The sequence below is a fragment of the Chelonoidis abingdonii genome, chromosome 7 (assembly GCF_003597395.2).
Source record: "Chelonoidis abingdonii isolate Lonesome George chromosome 7, CheloAbing_2.0, whole genome shotgun sequence".
In the NCBI taxonomy this organism is placed as follows: domain Eukaryota; kingdom Metazoa; phylum Chordata; order Testudines; family Testudinidae; genus Chelonoidis; species Chelonoidis abingdonii.
Window position 1 is genome coordinate 111,269,822 of NC_133775.1, and position 16,549 is coordinate 111,286,370.

Consider the following 16,549-nt stretch of genomic DNA (forward strand, 5'->3'; position numbering starts at 1 on the left):
GCTGTTAGGAAGGTGATTCAATCTATCACCTGCAAAGAAAGGGAAGAGCCTAAAACATGTAAAAGGAAATTTAGTTTGATAGTTTTCTGTCTGGCAAGAACTCACTTAATCAATAGACACAGTTGGGAAACCCTTATGTCTTTATAGATGTAATTGTGAAATCCTCACTTCTGTATTGTTCTGTATGTTTATTTGCATGGTCTCTGTCTGGTTCTGTGATTGTTTCTGTCTGCTGTATAATTAATTTTGCTGGGTGTAAACTAATTAAGGTGGTGGGATATAATTGGGCAGCTAATCATGTTACGTTAGGATTGGTTAGGTAAATTTGAGTAGAATGACTGGTTAAGGTAGAGCTAAGAATATTACTAGATAAATTAGGGGCAAACAGGAAGTAAGTTGGGATTTGAAATTAAGGAAAAGGAACTTGAATTTAAGCTTGTTGGAAGTTCACCCAAATAAACATTGAATTGTTTGTGCCTTCGGACTTCGGGTCTCGTTGCTCTCTTTTCACGTGAGAAGGACCAGGAAGGGTGAGAGTGAAGGTATAAGCTCTCTAACACCAGGGAGGCCTCTCAGTGTTTGCAGCAGAAGCCTGATCCAGGCCTGTGGAAGGGCAAAATTTAGAGGAGTCACCCTGGCCCAGGAGAGGCGAGTCCTTTCACTCCTCTGCATGCCCATGGCTCAGCTGGCAGCCTAGAACCCAGTGGCTTGGCTGGGCTGATCCTAGGCTCCTAGGTAGACAGGACAAACCCATGAAAAAATACACAGAAATTGGGCTTGTTTTGGGCTTAATTGGCTTGTGAGTTATGCGTTGACTAGTTTTTGGCTTGCAGCTTGGTGCTTCTTTATTGTGATTGGCTCCTGGCAAGCAGGGCAGAGAGTCAGAGGTGGACAGCTGGCCCATCATAGGCCCAGACTGCACCCCAGGGATCTAGTCACATACAGTCTTATGGCTCTTATTAGCTTTTTTGGCTTTATTCTGAAAGAGGATTAGCTGGATTTTTGGCTTATTGTGAAAGTCAGGGAGCTAATTTACTGCTCCTGGGCAGAGCAGCACAGGTCTCCCTGAGCAGGTTTGCGTCCCAGGCTGCTAGGCAGAAACGGCGGGAGAAGGAGGAGGCAGTGGGCAGTGTGTTGTGCTCACTGTATTCACCTCTGCACAGCAGCAACAGACATGACAAAACTTACATTAAACAAAAAGGTTAAAAATTCTTTAAATATTCCCATCATCAGTGCAATGCAAGCAAATGATACCACAGGTCTGACCGGGGAGCAGCCAGCCCAGTGCACGGGGAAGAGTCCCACTATCGCTAGGAACAAGTGTGCACTGTACAGGACACGAACAAATGGATGGACCCGAAAGCATGGCCGAGGGCTGAAGCAGCCTCATAGGGCCATGCAAGGCTCCAGTTGGGATCTGAGCCCCTCTCCTTTGATTCCCCTGAAGGCACAAGATTTCCAGATGCTGCCGGCTGCTGAATGGAAGAGATTCCCATGGAGAAAGTGTGAGGTGCACTCAGCCTTTGGCACAGGTCCCTGGGGCTCAGCAGCCAGCTGGGCCCAGCCTGGAGGTGGCGTGCCTGAGTGGGGCCGTTCCGAGCAGGGCGGAGCTGCAGACACTACAGCTAGACACAGACAGCAGGCTTGGCTCCACTGCCACATTCCTATGGAGGCTGCACAAAGCGAAAGCTATGATGGTAACACACGTTGGGCACCGATGGCCTGTGCCAGCCCGCATAGCGAGCTGGACTTCTGCTGCAGCTCCTCCAGGGGACTACCCAAACTGTCTGTGACAGCTCTCAGAAGCAGCCAGGGCAGATGGTTGGTTATCCCACACCACATGCAGAATCCAGAAGCTGGCCTGGCTTGCAGCTATTTGGGAAAGGCCACATCCCGCCTCATTGCAGAGAGCAGCGGATGCTGGACTGCAGCCTCAAACAGCTGGGGTGATCCTGGCTGCCAGCAGAGGGTCCAAAGGCAGTGAGTGCCAGGGTGGGCAAGGAGGAAAGGTGCCCAGCAGGGAAAAGGGAGTGAGGCAAAGCATTGACTGGTCCCACAGTTGGGCTTTTTAGTGGTAAATGCTTTGGCATGGTGCTTTCCTGTGCCCAAAGGGCTATGGGAATGTGTACACAATGGACCTCCCCTCTAGCCTGTGCTGCAGGAGCAGCAGCTTCACGCCCCCAGGAGGACAAGCTGCCTTGGGAGCAGTCCCAGAGGATCCTAGGGAAGATGCTTTAGACACGTTAAGGTGCCAGAAGTGGCCAAGGGGCCCCTGACCAAGACTTCAAGGGAAGAGCAGGCACAGCAGCTCCACCATTGTGGGAAGTGCTGTGCCCAGAGTCCATGGGAGGGGGAGGAATAATGCAGAAGGATCCCCTCCCCCAAGAACTTAAAAACCTATGCATGATATATCATACATACAGACCTATATAAATATCTCAAACCTGGGGCTTGAGAGACTGGCCAGATACTGGAATGTGTCACTGGACCTGCTCCTGCCGGCTCCCGCCCTGGCAACCCCACCATGCGCTGGGGGATCCCTCCCTTCCCGGTGGAGGGGAGCAGCGGGGCTGAGAAGGGGAGCAGCAGCGGCGGCAGATGAGCAATCCCAAGCAGCAGATTTGGAAGCATCCAGGCCTTCCCAGCCATGTGCTTTCCCCAAGCACAGCGAGGCCCTGCTGCAGTGCTCCCTGGTGCGGGGCTTGCTGCTCACAGCCCAGAGCATCCTTCTGGGTCTGTATGTCGAGTGTCTCAAAATAGAAATGTGCAAAACTGTAAACAAATCCCATGTGGCAGGGCAGCTGCTACCTTGTCCATCAGGCTGGCGCACTGCATGGCTGGGTGCCTAGGAGAGGCAAGAGGGTCCAGGCCCGGAGAACAGGCTGGGCTCTACAGCCGGCTGGGCTCTTCCTCACTGTCGCTGCAGTTTCCACAACAGTCCTGAAGTCAGAAGGGCAACAAGAGGGAGGAGAGGGAGAGAGGAGCACAGCAAGCAGAGGGTGAGCACGGTACAAAACAACACCCCCCAGCTGCCCTGAGCAGGGCGGGGACCCCGCCTGCGAGAGAAGGGACTTGGAGCCAGGGGAAGACAGCTAACACCCTTGGGAGGGGAACAGACAAGGGAGTCCTTCCAGCAGGACCCTCTCCCAGGGGACATGCCCTTGAGGGGAGGAACAATCCTATACTGGCCTTGCCCAGACTGAAAACCATTGAGGTGCAGAAGAGACACAGCAGCCAGCTCACGGCTGACCCAATGTCTGCACCCCACACAGCACAGAGACCCTGGATCACGGGGGGCCAACAAGCAGCCGGCTCCCTCAGCAGGGAGAGGGCAGGAATCTGGGCAAGGTGGCTCTCCAAGCCCAGCACAATCAATCCTCGTGCCCTCAGTACATAGACCTATACAAATATACCAAACCCTACAGAGCACCTGGCCTGGCAAGACTCAGAGCCCAGGATGGAGGTTAGGGTTCAGCAGGTGCCTTTGGCTTCCCGGAGCCCCTTGCTGGGAGCAGGGCCCACAGCAGTGGTAATGCAGGGAAGCTTTGACTGAGCAGACAGCAGTGGCAAAGCCCCCTCTCACGCTCGGGCAAGGCAGCCAGAGTGCAGGGAAGCAGGGTTAGTGGCTCACGGGGTGATTAACACACACAAGCAGCATCTGCTCTGCTGGAGTGGGGAGGGTGGGAGTTAGGCACTGAAGGACAAGACTCCTCTTCCCCAGGTCTTGCCATGTCCGCAGGTGAGTCTAGGCCACCAGGTATTTCCCTGAGCAGAGCAGCCAGGAGAGGGGCTGCTCACCTCTGGAAAGAGAAAAGATGTGGCATGAGAGGCCGGTGAGTCACAACCCGGCAGGGCCCCGTCTTTGCTACAGCTCCTGCCCCCCTGCCAGGGACAGGGAGCTGCAGGCACTCCCAGGCCCCAGAGCTGGCTCAGAGCACTCCTGTGCCAGGACAGTGGGATAGGCGGCGCTGGCTGCAGGCTCTCATGGAACAGCCATGCTGAGAGCCTCCGAGGGGAAAGCAGGAACCAGCAGAGGAGGCAGCTCAGAATGGGTCTGGGCCAGGCTGCTCTGATGTGCACTCGTGTTCAGGTCACACAGCAGCTAGGCAGGAGCTCAGTAGCAGCAGCATGGGCTATGCCCATCCCTGGATACAAACCAAGGCTACTCCGTGCCAGAGAATATGCACAGGGCGAGTCTGCAGCGGTTCTGTCCCCACTGTCACCTGAGAGCTGTGCGCCAAGCAGCATCTCCCTGCTCCAGGCTGAGCCATGCTGGGAACCCCATTAATGCTGGGGACACTCAGAGGTCTGCACACTGAGTCTTTCTGCCTGGGAGGGGGGCACACACCTCAGCTTCCCCCAAAACTACACAGATAGATCTGACCCAGACACTTCTTCCTCCCCTCCCCCTCTCCAAGCCAGCTGCTTCAATCCCTGGGCACCTCTGTCAGTGATGTTCCCTTCCCAGCTTTCATGGCAGCCCCTCCAACCCATTCAAGATCAGCTCCCTGACCCGCAACTTTGACTGTGCCACCCCCCAGCCCTGCACAACACCCACTTCAAGTTTCTTGTCCTCATCCATCCAGGCCCTGCCTACCTCTGCTCCTCCATGTCCATCTGGCCTCCTCTCGTGTCATCCCCCTTGTCGGGTTTCCTACCCTGCCCCCTTCCGCTTGCTCCTCTCCACTGCCCCCTTCTGCATGGGACACCCTCCCTGAGCTGGTCTGCAAGGCCCTGCCCCCCCACTCCTGCTGCAATGCCAACACAGGCAGGAGAGGAGATTGGGCATTCCAATGCAGTTAGAAACACCCACCATCCCTAGGACTCCGGGGCGCCATGCCCCAGCCCACCCCCCCCGGCCTGTGTTCCAGACCAGACTGAGCTCTTCAGGGCACCGTCCTTATCTCCCTGGCATCACCCAGCATAATGGGGCGCATGCACAGCCTCTGGGCACTACCACCACATGCAGGGTAAGAGCTAACAAAGGGGGTGGTGGAGAGGGAGTTTGTCATCCTCCAGCACAGCATAGGTAGCATCCCGCAGACAGGCTGGAGCTGCACAGGGAAGGCATGTGCACCTCCAGCAGAAGACCGACAATCGCCCACCCTCTGGAGGGATGCAGGCTCTTGTTGATCTACTCTGAGATCAGAGATGCATGCAGGGGCCTGAGTCCTGCTGCTCCAGTTCCCCCCTCCAGGGGTTGGAGTGGCTGTGTCCACACGAGCAGATCTGAACTAGGGCCTCACATGAGCTGAACTGCACCGACCTAGGGCTTGGAGATCACTTGGCAACAGTGCAGTTGGCTGCAGCTGGCATTTCCTTTTCAGAGGGCTAGGCGCACAGAATTGTGCGAGGACTGGAGGTACAGAGCCACCTCTTGCAGAGGGAAGCGACAAGTCTCTACGCTACAGACTCACATTGTTCTCAGACCAAGGAGTGTGGCTCAGGAGAAGAGATGGGGCTGGACCCCTTCCAGACCAGGTCACTATTTCCTGGCAGCTCCCCTAGCAAGGTGCAAGCTCAATCAGCCCAGCACGAGCCCGCGTGATCAGGAAGTCTGCAGGAGTACAATTCCCCCTCCCCATCAGGCCATGTGCTACACGGATGTCTGTGCAGCGCAGCAGCTTGCTTGGAGATGTCAGGGCTGGTAGCTCCTGAGGAGTACAAAGCTCCATCAACTGCAGGCCTGAAAATCCACGGAAAGGAGTGCACACTGCAGGCACGGGCAGACAAGGCAGAGGACTCCAGCCCATAGGGAACCTGGCAGGGAGGCTCTCAGCTGCCCTGGAAACCGGCCCACTCATGCTGGTGACCACGTGTGAGACATTGCTCCTCTGGTGCCCCCCAGTGTCTGGCTCCTGACATTGATTCTGCTGGGCGGGGGACGGGGTGGATGTACTGGAAGTCGCAGTGCAGAGGGGCGGTGGGCCCACTCCCAACCCAGAGGTTTACCTGTCTGCTGAAGAGGCGTTGTAGCAAGCCCTTTTTGGGCTGTGGAGAAGGCTGTCCTTTCCAGTCCAGGTCAGGAGGCACTGTGCCATCCAGGCTAAAGACATTCAGCTCCTTGAAACACTCGCTCTCAATCATCTAGGAGAGAAAGGAGATGACTGCAGCCTGAGACACTCACCAACCTGCCCCAGCAGACAGGATCCTGGGTGCTGGAGCCCAACTGACCGGAACAGCCCAGAAAAGCCCCTACCCACCCCCACCCCCTCAAGGCTGATCATGCAGGGCACAAGACACTGACAAGAACCCTTCACTCAGTCACTGCACGGAGGAGCAGGGTCACTGGGCTCTGGGGCCCCTTCTCCAAGGCCCAGACCTAGTCAAGTGCTGTGCTATGGGAGGCAGCCCCCCCTGCAGTGCAGACGCCCTATGTGCATGAGCCCCCCTACCTCATTCTGCCACGGGATAGGCACACTCCCTGTAGCAAACTTCTGGTAAAAGTCATTGTCTGTGGGCTCCAGCTCCACTCCCTTCACCGTGGAGAACTGCTCAATGTCCAGCACGTCCTTGCAGTAGATGGCCTGGGGCTGGGAGAGAAGTGGAGGCAGCAATCACAAAGTAGCATAGCTGAGCTCCAAGGGCCCTGCCAGAACTCCCACCATTTGCCAGGCTGTTCCCTTCCCACCTATCCCACTCATTCCAACAGCTACCCTCACCTTGGGGAGGCCAGGGCAACTGCTCCAGAAACATCCCAAAGAGAGTGGGGAGCAGAGGGACCACCCTGTTAGTAAGTAGCTACCAGGCCCCTGCACACCTGGGATAAGATCCTCACAAATGGGACAGAGGTAATGGGGAGCAGAGCTTCCCAGAGGGCCATGGCCTCTGATTTGCCCAGGAACGACACTTACGTCTGGTTTGAAGGGGGGGTCCAGCATGCCTGCTTCCAGCCTCTTGAAGTTCAGGTGTCTGAAAAGAGGATGCTCCTTCACTTCCTGGGCTCCAGCTCCTCGACACCCCAGCCGCTCCCCAGGGTCTTTGCACAGCAGCTGCAACACAGCACAGCATGGTGAGAACTGCAGGCAGAGGGCAGGACCCCACAGGGGAGGAAGACACCTGGAACACCAGCACTTAGCAGGCTAGGTTGGGCTTTTGAATGACCTCCCAGAGGGCAGGCTCTCCAGCCAGGCACGTGCTAGGATGAGTCAGTGCACCCTGCAGCCACCCCACGTGCCTTGTTTTTGGATGCCAGGGTGCAACTCTCCCCACCCACCGCCAAGTTCAGGCAGCAGGTTGTGCCTGCACCTCATCCCCAGCTGACTCAGCTGGAACCAAAGATACATGAACAGTGTTAGCTGAGCCCAGGACAGCGAGCCTGGACACTACTGCTCTGCCACGTGCAAGGGCAAGCGGGGGGGAACTCAGACACAGGTGGACTTAATTTTCCCCAGAGGCGCTCCACCCAAGGCTCCACTCCCACCATGCCCTCCCCCAAGATGCCACCCTCCCGCCTCTTCCTGCACCTGCTCTGCCCCCTCCCACTTGCTGCTTTCCGCCCTCCCCCAAACCCTTCCCCGATCTGCCAAATTGCTGTGGCTGGTGGGTGCTGAGCACCCATTTTTTTCCTGTGGGTGCTCCAGCCCTGAAAACCCATGGACTCAGGCATTGGTACCATGGAGCAGAGGGAGCGAGCGTCAGGCGAGAACTTCTCCGAGTACTCCTCCTGTACATCTTTCACCAGCCGTTCCACCTCCTCTCGCTTGATCTTCTTCTTCCTTTGCTGGAAGGGAGATTGGCCCTCAATCATCTCATAGACAAGGCAGCCCAGAGCCCACCAGTCGGGACTGAACGTGTATCTCTCGTTCTTCACTACTTCGGGAGCTGCAATGGGGCAGGCAAACGAGTGGAACATGAGGCTGGAATGCAGCACAATGACCCACGAGGGCACCGGGCGGCTCTAGCCTAGTAAGAGATGGGCTGGGATTGGCTCAGGCAAGAGAGCAGGGCAAGGGCTCCTTCCAGGATGCCACTTCTAGTTTCCTCCACCTCTTAGCAATTCCCCAGCTCTTCTCTCTGGAACCAGAGCTGCTGCACCCTCTGGCTTGAAGTGGTTTCCATCATATCCAGGGTTCAGTTTGGTTCAATGGCTCACAGCCCCCCTGGGTAAGTCCTGGGGCCACAGCTAGGGAGCTGGCTGGCTCTGTGACACTGGCAGAGTCTGAGAATGAGCAGTGTGGTCGGGGTATATGGGCACAACCTCAGCCCTGCCCATATCTGGGAGGACTCTTGGAAAAGATGAATAGCCACTATATGAAAAGCATGATTTTTGTGACCAGTGGAGACCTGTCCAACCTTGAGGTTATGCATTCACAAGTGCCTGGGCATGGTTTTGCTATGGGACACCTGTGATGGGGTGTGCTCAGCATACCTGGGCTGTGTGCATGGGTGGCAGGTAGAATAGGCCAGGGGTTGGTGGCAGAGTTTGGCGAGAAAGTTTTTGCTTTATTATGCCCCATGCAGGTTCTGGGGCGGCTGAGGAGGCACATACCCAGCCACCCTGGAACCTGCATAGGGCATATCAAAAGCATCTTCCAACAGACACAGCAAGTTGGGTCCAGCAAGGGGAGGCACGTGACTTCGGCCAGCCCAGGGCTCTTCCAGCCAAGGCAGGGGAGAGCTCAGGGCTTCTCTGGGTGGGGGAGGGGCTTGTGGCTCTGGCCACGGCTCGGGGAGGGAGAAGTAGGGGGTCTCGGGGCTCTGGCCATGGGGAGGGCATGGGCGGAGTCGGGGGCTAGCCTCCCCAAAGGGGGGCTCCACCTGCCCACCATGGCTGCGTGCCACTGCTCAACTGCTATATTAGTCGCCTTTAGTAGGTGCGACGCTGTATGGAATATGGGTGACCACTTATATGAGAAGATACCAATACTATAATATTGCAATGGATCTTGGCAGATAGCCATGTAAGGTCTCAGTGGAAAAGTTATGATTTGCTAAGTATGATAATCGTGTTTATATGTCTGTATCCCGAGTTACAAATGTGTGATGTACATCAAACCTGTGCTATGTGTTTGGGTGACACTCCTAGATAACTTGGCACCAGCACTATCCAGCCTGCTGGATGGGCCATCAAGGGCAATCAGCTGTACAATGAATCCACTGAGAGAAGCCAGGGGCTACACCTATGAGTCAGCAGGATATGTAGGGGACAAGGACATGCCTATGGACAGGGGACTCCAAGCGCTTTTCCATGCCCATGTGCTGGGAGCTTGTGTCTGGGACAAAGAATGCACAAGCCACATGGCAAAGGATTTAAAAAGGCAGCTGCATCTTCTCCATTGTGTCTTCAATCCTGCTTCTCACCATTGGACTCACTTCTCTAGAAACTGAAGCTTTGAAAAAAGGACTGACAGATCCATTCAAGCTTTGGGTGTGTTCCAGAGGGACTTTACAAGCCAGCAAACTCACTAAGAACCCAATATATGGGTCATATGTATGTGTCTGATTGCTTCTACCATTTAACAACTCTCTTCTCTTTCCCTTCTTACAAACCTTTAGTTTTAGATACTAAGGGATTGGCTGGCAGCGTGGTATTTTGGGTCAGATCCAAACTAGTATTGATCTGGGAATGTGGCTGGCCCTCTGGGGATCAGAAGAACATTTTGTATAGCGCATAAAGTTTTAAATAACTTCTCACTTTACTGGACCTATTTGCTGATTAAGAACCAGAGACTGGAATGCAATAAAGGGGGCTGTGAGATTCCTTCTTTTGGCTTCTTGATAACCAGTGTGGGGGATCAGGAGCAGAGTTTGTGACTGGTTGGTAAAGCTAACTACAGTGTTAACCATTGGTTTTGGGAGAATCTGCTCTCCTTGCAACCTGCGCTGATTTTGGCCTTTTCAGTGTGGGTTACCCTAGGCACCTCGGTTCACAGGAGGGATGTAGAACCAGTGCCTGCAGTGTTCTGCTCTAAGGTCTCCAGTCTAATGTTCAGTAAGCATGCACACCATCCCCTCACTGTAAACCCTGCTGAGGATACCAGTGCTATTAAGATCTGTCAGTAGACTCCGAGTTTTGGGCACCCCTGCTTCTGTCTCCTGTTTTCACTGGGAGTATAGGGGAGCTGTGTGCGCGAAGCACCAAGTCCCTATGGTTACGCAATCCTCAAGGACTGCTAAGATTCTAAATCAGAGATTCCAAGGGTCTTCCAGGGCTCTGTCCATAGACACCTAGCTCAAAAGCACAGCCCCCAGTCCACCCCCTGTCATGGAGCTCTGGCTAGAATGCAGCCCAGGGTGATGAATAGAGTGCCATTGTATAGGCCAGTGGTTCTCAACCAGGGGTACATGTACCCTGGGGGTATGCACAGGTCTTCCAGGGGGTACATCAACTCATCTAGAGATGTGCCCAGTTTTACAAAAGGCTACATAAAAAGCAGTAGTGAAGTCAGTACAAACTAACATTTTATACGACTTGTTTATACCGCTCTACACACTGAAATGTAAGTTTTACATTTACAAATGTAAATGTTTACATTCCCGTGGATTTATTTTATAATGATATGGTAATGAGAAAGCCGGACATTTGTCAGTGACAGTGAGGCTGTGACACTTCTGTATTTCTATGGCTGATTTTGTAAGTGAGATGTAACTTGGGGGTGTGCAAGACCAATGGAACAGTAGTCTGAAAAGGCTGAGAGCCACTGGTCTACGCAGTCACTCTAGCCATCTCTTAAAGGCCACAGGCAAGCTGTTGGAGGCCACACTCTAGGCAGGGTCTCTATAATCAGGAAAGACATTGTGGGGGGGCAGGGCAAACTTTGGAAGAGGGAGGTGGTATACAAATTGAACACGTTTCAAATCAGGGATAAAGTCTCCAGATTGCCTGTTGCAGGAGATACTTACCCATGTAGCCAACTGTCCCTACCCGGCCTTTGATCGTCTGGCCCTCGGGCACGTGCACAGCCAACCCCAGATCTGAGATACGGATGTGACCTGGATTCGAGAACAACAGCATTAGGAGCCCAGGAGCTGACGGACTAAGCCACGGCTGCTGGTGAGTGCAAAGTAGCCCTGATTCACACAAGGAAATGAGAGAGGCACCCACAGTCCAGGCACAGGGCCAGAGCACTGCCACACACTCCTGGCTTCTCTCCCACCTGCGGCCCTCGACTCACCATGGTCATCCAGCAAGATGTTTTCTGGCTTCAAGTCCCTAGAATGGGAGAGAGCAGATTCCATTAGACATGCCCTGGAGCAGCAAAATCCTCAGGCCAGCCTGGGACAGTCCTACAGGCAACATCCCACCAGGGCCCTGCCTGCTACTTCAGTCTGACTGTCTGTATAAGCTGTGACATTATTGACAAACTGTTACTGTATAGATCATTGTTGCAACAATTGTTATATATTTGCAGCAAATATTGTACAAAGGTTGTTGTGTGAGGTGTTTATAAAAAGGTTATGATTTGCTGGTTATGATTATGCTATCTGTGTGCATGTATTATTTTGTATTTGAAGTTATAAATATTGGCTCTAGACTGGCTGTATTTCAAACTTCTGGGTGACATCCCAAACAATGTGGCATCAGCACTGCCTAGCCTGCTTGATGGCCCATTAAGGACCATCAACTACACCAGGGGCCGGCAACCTTTCAGCAGTGGTGTGCCCATGTATACACTCTAATTTAAGGCTTTGCGTTCAGGTAATACATTTCAACGTTTTTAGAAGGTCTTTCTCTAAGTCTATCATATATAACCAAACTACTGTTATGTGTAAAGTAAACAAGATTTTCAAAATGTTTCAGAAGCTTTATTTAAAATTAAATTAAAATGTAGATCTTATTAGTTTAGTGTGATCCTTGCCCTTGCTTTTCCTTGCTAAGTTTTCCAGTGTCTGGTGACATGTATTTGGATACAAGGGGCCAGCAGTGGGAACCCCAGAGCGTCAGCGGGCTGAGCCGTCAGCCCGCTGCCACTCTGGGGTTTCCGCCACCAGCTCCTGCCAGCCGAGGTCCCAGCCTGCTGCCAGCTTGGGGGAAGAAACCCCAGGCCAGCAGCGGGCACTGAGTGGGACCCCAGCTGGCAGGAGCCAGCGGTGGAAACCCCAGAGTGGTGGCAGGCTGAGCGGCTCAGCCCGCTGATGCTCTGGGGTTCTGGCTGCCGGCTCCTGCCAGCTGGGGGTCACAGCCTGCTGCTAGCCTGGGGTTCCTTCCCCCAGGCCAGCAGCAGGTGCTGAGTGGGATCAGCGGCAGGATCCCGGCTGGCAAGGGGCCAGCAACAGAACCCCAGAGCGACAGCATGCCAAGCAGCTCAGCCCGCCCTGCGTGCCATCACAAATCAGCTCGCGTGCCACCTTTGACACGCTTGCCCTAGTTGCTGACCCCCAAGCTACACAATTGACCCATTGAGAGAAGGCAGATACACCTTGTGATTCAGCAAGACATGCAGGGACATGCCTACGAACAAAACTCTATGGTTTTTTCATGCCATTTGCTGGGTGGCTTGTGGTTGGAACAAAGAAAGCACAAGCCACATGGCAAAAGGACTATAAAAGGCAGCGGCAGCATCTCCATTTTGTCTTCAGTCCTGCTTTTTGCCTCTGGAGGAACTCTGCTACAAACAGAAGCTTTGAACAAAGGACTGAATGACCCATCCCAGCTGTGGATGTACTCCAGAGACTTGATTTGACCTGCAGTTATTCTATCGCTGCTACAAGCCTGAACCAAGAACTTTGCTATTACTGTATGTAATTGCTTCCATTTAACCAATTTTAACTCTCATCTATATTTCTTTCTTTTATGAATTAACCTTTATATTTTAGATTCTAAAGGATTGGCAACAGCGTGATTTGTGAATAAGATCCGACTTGCATATTGACCTGGGTCTGGGGCTTGGTCCTTTGGGATCGGGAGGACCTTTCTTCTTTTACTGGGGTATTGGTTTTCATAATCATTTGTTCTCATTACAAGTAGCACTGGTGGTGATACTGGGAAACTGGAGTGTCTAAGGGAATTGCTTGTGTGACTTATGGTTAGCCAGTGGGGTAAAACCAAAGTCCTCTCTGTTTGGCTGGTCTGGTGCCTTAATAGTAAAGGAACCCAGCCTTGGGCTGTAACTGCCCTGAATTGATACTCTCAGTTGTGTCCCACCAGAAGCCAGCATCGTTACATAAGCCCAGTGCAACGGACAGATACTGCATCTTATGAGCAGATGGGATGCAGCTCCCACCCCACAGGCAAGGAGCACAGCCTTCCTACAGTCACATCCCCATCACCAGGCAAGCCCAGCACAGCTCCTGTTCACTCTGGGGAGGGACAGCTCAGTGGTTTGAGCACTGGCCCGCTAAACCCAGGGTTGTGAGTTCAGTCCTTGAGGGGTCACTTAGGGATCTGGGGCAAAAATCAGAACTTGGTCCTGCTAGTGAAGGCAAGGGGCTGGACTCGATGACCTTTCAAGGTCCCTTCCAGTTCTAGGAGATTGAAGATATACCTATCATAAAATAAAAAATATAAACCCTGTGGCTGACAGCTCAGACTCTAAGCCTCATGAAAAGAGGGGAAGTAAAAAGCCACTGGGCTGCTTCCCTCTTCTCTTGCAGAAAAGTAATCCAAACCCATCCAGAGCAGGCTTATAGCCAGTCTTTCCTCTAAGGCCTTCCCCACTCCCACTAACTTGGGCTCCAGGGTGACCCTCATGGAGGATGGGAAGGGGACTAGCTGGGAGAGGCAGAGCTCCCCAGAGCCCTCTTGCTTTTGCAGCTAGTGAAAGAACCAGCCCTGCTAAAGGACATATGTCTAAACATGAGCCTGTTCTCCCACCACCATCATGGGGTACAAATCCCGAGCCCTGCCAATGTAAGGGAGACCCATACCCCTGTCTGGGAGCACAGAGAAGCTCACTCACCTGTACGCTATCCTCTCCCGGTGCAGGTCCCCCAGGCCGCAGCAGATCTCAGCTGCATAGAACACCGCTCGAGGCTCCTCAAAGCCAGCCTCACCCATGTGGTAGATGTGAAACTTGAGGTCCCCTCCATTCATGAGGGTCAGTACCAGGCAGAGGGCATCTTTAGTCTCGTATGCATAGGCTAAGCTCACCTGCAAGACAGGGCAGAAAAGCTGTTAGAAGACAACAGAGCTGCTGCAGATAGAGGCCCTGGCAGGCACCATGCCCACCCATGTAGCCAGCCTTGGACACAGCTGCCTGGGTGGCAAGGTTAGAGCTGTTTCATATCCCCATCTCCTAACAGACACATTGGGGATTATCTCTTGGGAGGGGGCTTTTGCACCCCACCTATTTTTCTGGCTTCACCTGCCTTCCAGCTGTGAAGCCTTCAGCCAGCCAGGGAAGATACTGCAGAGAGGAAAACCATTCAAATCCAAGTCCCCCATGGGGCAGTAGCTAGTGGGCCCAGCTAGACAGATACCCAGCTAACCGGAGATTCCCTCTTCACTGCACACTGAAAGGGAACTGGCAGCATGCCTCCAGGGGACAAATCAGAATCAAAGCTGCTACCCAGCTAGGACAACAAGACAGCTGGACGGAAGCACTTCATGCAGAGCCCTCACCCCAAAGCTCTACCTGATGGGAACTGTCACACTGCTCAGTGCCATAGAGTCAATACCTCCCTACACTGGAAGCAGCAGCTCCCATGCCACGCATTGCCTGCTCCACTGAGCACAGGAATGTGGGCCACAGTTGGTCAGTAGATCTCTGCCGCACATCCCCACCGAGCTGCAGCAGTTCAGAGGTGGGGCTGGCTGCAGCTTGCCTCCTGCAAAGGCCAAGCTTTCCCTCATGGCTAAGGACACTTTAGCCCTTTGGGTTATGAAGAAAGACCTAAAAAGAAGTGAGTGGAGTGTAACCAGACTGATGCTGTGACACCATCCAGCCCGTAGGGGGAGCTCCATCACTGTGCCCTGTTCAGCAAACAGCAAGGGCAGTCCTGGCCCACAGCAGGGGGGTGAAGATCACCAGGTTCTGGGTTCTCTTCGGTTGCCAACTTTCTAACCCTAACCCAACCCTCGCCCCCTGCCCCACCCCCATAACTCACTTTCACCAGGCTGGGGCAGGGGGTTGGGTCCAGGAGGGGTGAGGGCTTCGGCTACGGGGGCTGGGCTGGAGCTGGGGATGAGGGCTTCGGAGTGCAGGAGCAGGCTCAGGGTTAGGGTGTCGGGGGGAGGTGGCCTCTGGCTGGGGGTGGGGGTGCAGGCTCCAGGAGGGAGTTTGGGTGCGGGAGGGGGTTCCGACCTGGGGCATGGGGTTGGGGTGCAGCAGAAGGTTCAGGATGCAGGCTCCAGCCAGGCAGCGGTGCTTACCTCAGATAGCTCCCAGGCGGCAGCGCAGCAGGGTTAAGGCAGGCTCCCTGCCTGCCCTGGTTCCACGCCGCTCCTCGAAGCAGCCAGCATTTCCGGCCCTTAGGCGCAGTGGGCTCTGTGCACTGCCTCAGCCCCCACAGCTCCCATTGGCCATGGTTCCTGGCCAATGGTAGCTGTGGAGCTGGAGCTGGGAGTGGGAGCAGCACATGGAGCTTCCTTGATTGCCCCTGTGCCTCGGGGCCAGACGTCGCCACTTCTGAGAGCCACACGGAGCCAGGGCAGGCAGGGAGCCTGCCTTAGTCCTGCTGCACAACTGACCAGACTTTTGGCAGCCTGGGCACCAGTGCTGACCGCAGCCGCCAGGGTCCATTTTCAACCAGGTGTTCCGGTCCAAAACCAGATGCCTGGCAACCCTAGGGTTCCCCCCAGGCATGGCCTGCTCTCTCCTCAGAGCACTGCTGCCATGCCTTCTCATGCTCAGCCAGGGAGATGGCACATTTACAGTCCAGACATTGGGGAAATGCAGCACCAGGACCAACACAGGCTCCTTGTGCAGCCCAATGCAGCGCAGAGCGTGGGCCGCAGGTGGGTCAGCTGCCTCTCAGCCCCTTGATGCAAAGTGAAAGCAGTTCCTATGTACTTACTACAAACCTACTGTTCACTTTTTCCAGGATCTGCTTCTCGTTCAGGGCCATGGACTCCCCCTTCCGCTTTTTGATTCGCTTCTTCTCCAGCTTCTTGCAGGCATACATCTTCCCAGTGGCTCGCACCTGGCACGCACACACCTGGAGGAACCAAGCAGGTTCAGCATGAAGGCCAAACCCTGCCCCGGAACCTAGCTGGTGCAGGCCAAGGGATTAGACTCTACCCCGTCCAAATTGCTAATATTAGTGGCATGCACTTCTGGGTCTGCCACCCAAGCAAACCACCAGATCAACTCCTTTCCTGTTGCGCTTACATGGTTCTCCCTTGCTTGCTGGTCTCTGATCATTGCCCCAGTGTGGCCTGCACATCTGACTCTTCTGGTTACCTACTTCTCCCAAATCTGAGCTGTCCCCCTGCGAGCACATGGTAGTGAAACCTGGACACTTGTCACCAAGTCCTGACAAGGCCTGCAGCCCATTGGCCACCATGGAGGGGATGCTTGAGGCAGTTACAGCCCGAGAGAGAGGCTTAAGCAAGGGGCTAGGAGTCAGGAAGTCCTGTGTTCTAATCCTGGCTCTGCCACCAACTCAGGAGAATCCCAGCTGCGTGCCTCTGTTTTCCCATCTGTGAGATGGGAGAAAATGATATTGG

General features: G+C 54.2%; 1 protein-coding gene across 4 annotated transcripts in view; it reads right to left on the reverse strand.

Moving 5' to 3' along the window:
- Positions 1 to 1,127: 1,127 nt before the first annotated feature.
- GRK6 (G protein-coupled receptor kinase 6) overlaps positions 1,128 to 16,549 on the reverse strand; it is a 31,565-nt gene continuing 16,143 nt past the window's right edge. For 3 of the 4 annotated variants that reach the window (XM_075068218.1, XM_075068217.1, XM_075068219.1), the window contains 9 exons: positions 15,898 to 16,038; positions 13,842 to 14,032; positions 11,118 to 11,155; positions 10,846 to 10,935; positions 7,616 to 7,824; positions 6,855 to 6,992; positions 6,396 to 6,533; positions 5,953 to 6,087; positions 2,808 to 2,940 (listed from right to left, as the gene is read on the reverse strand). In XM_075068218.1, the coding sequence (XP_074924319.1) occupies positions 2,890 to 2,940; positions 5,953 to 6,087; positions 6,396 to 6,533; positions 6,855 to 6,992; positions 7,616 to 7,824; positions 10,846 to 10,935; positions 11,118 to 11,155; positions 13,842 to 14,032; positions 15,898 to 16,038 (1,131 nt within the window). In that variant the 3' untranslated portion in view covers positions 2,808 to 2,889. Of the gene's footprint in view, positions 3,801 to 5,952; positions 6,088 to 6,395; positions 6,534 to 6,854; positions 6,993 to 7,615; positions 7,825 to 10,845; positions 10,936 to 11,117; positions 11,156 to 13,841; positions 14,033 to 15,897; positions 16,039 to 16,549 lie in introns of all 4 variants that reach the window. The other variant, XM_032794760.2, reaches the window with a different exon arrangement.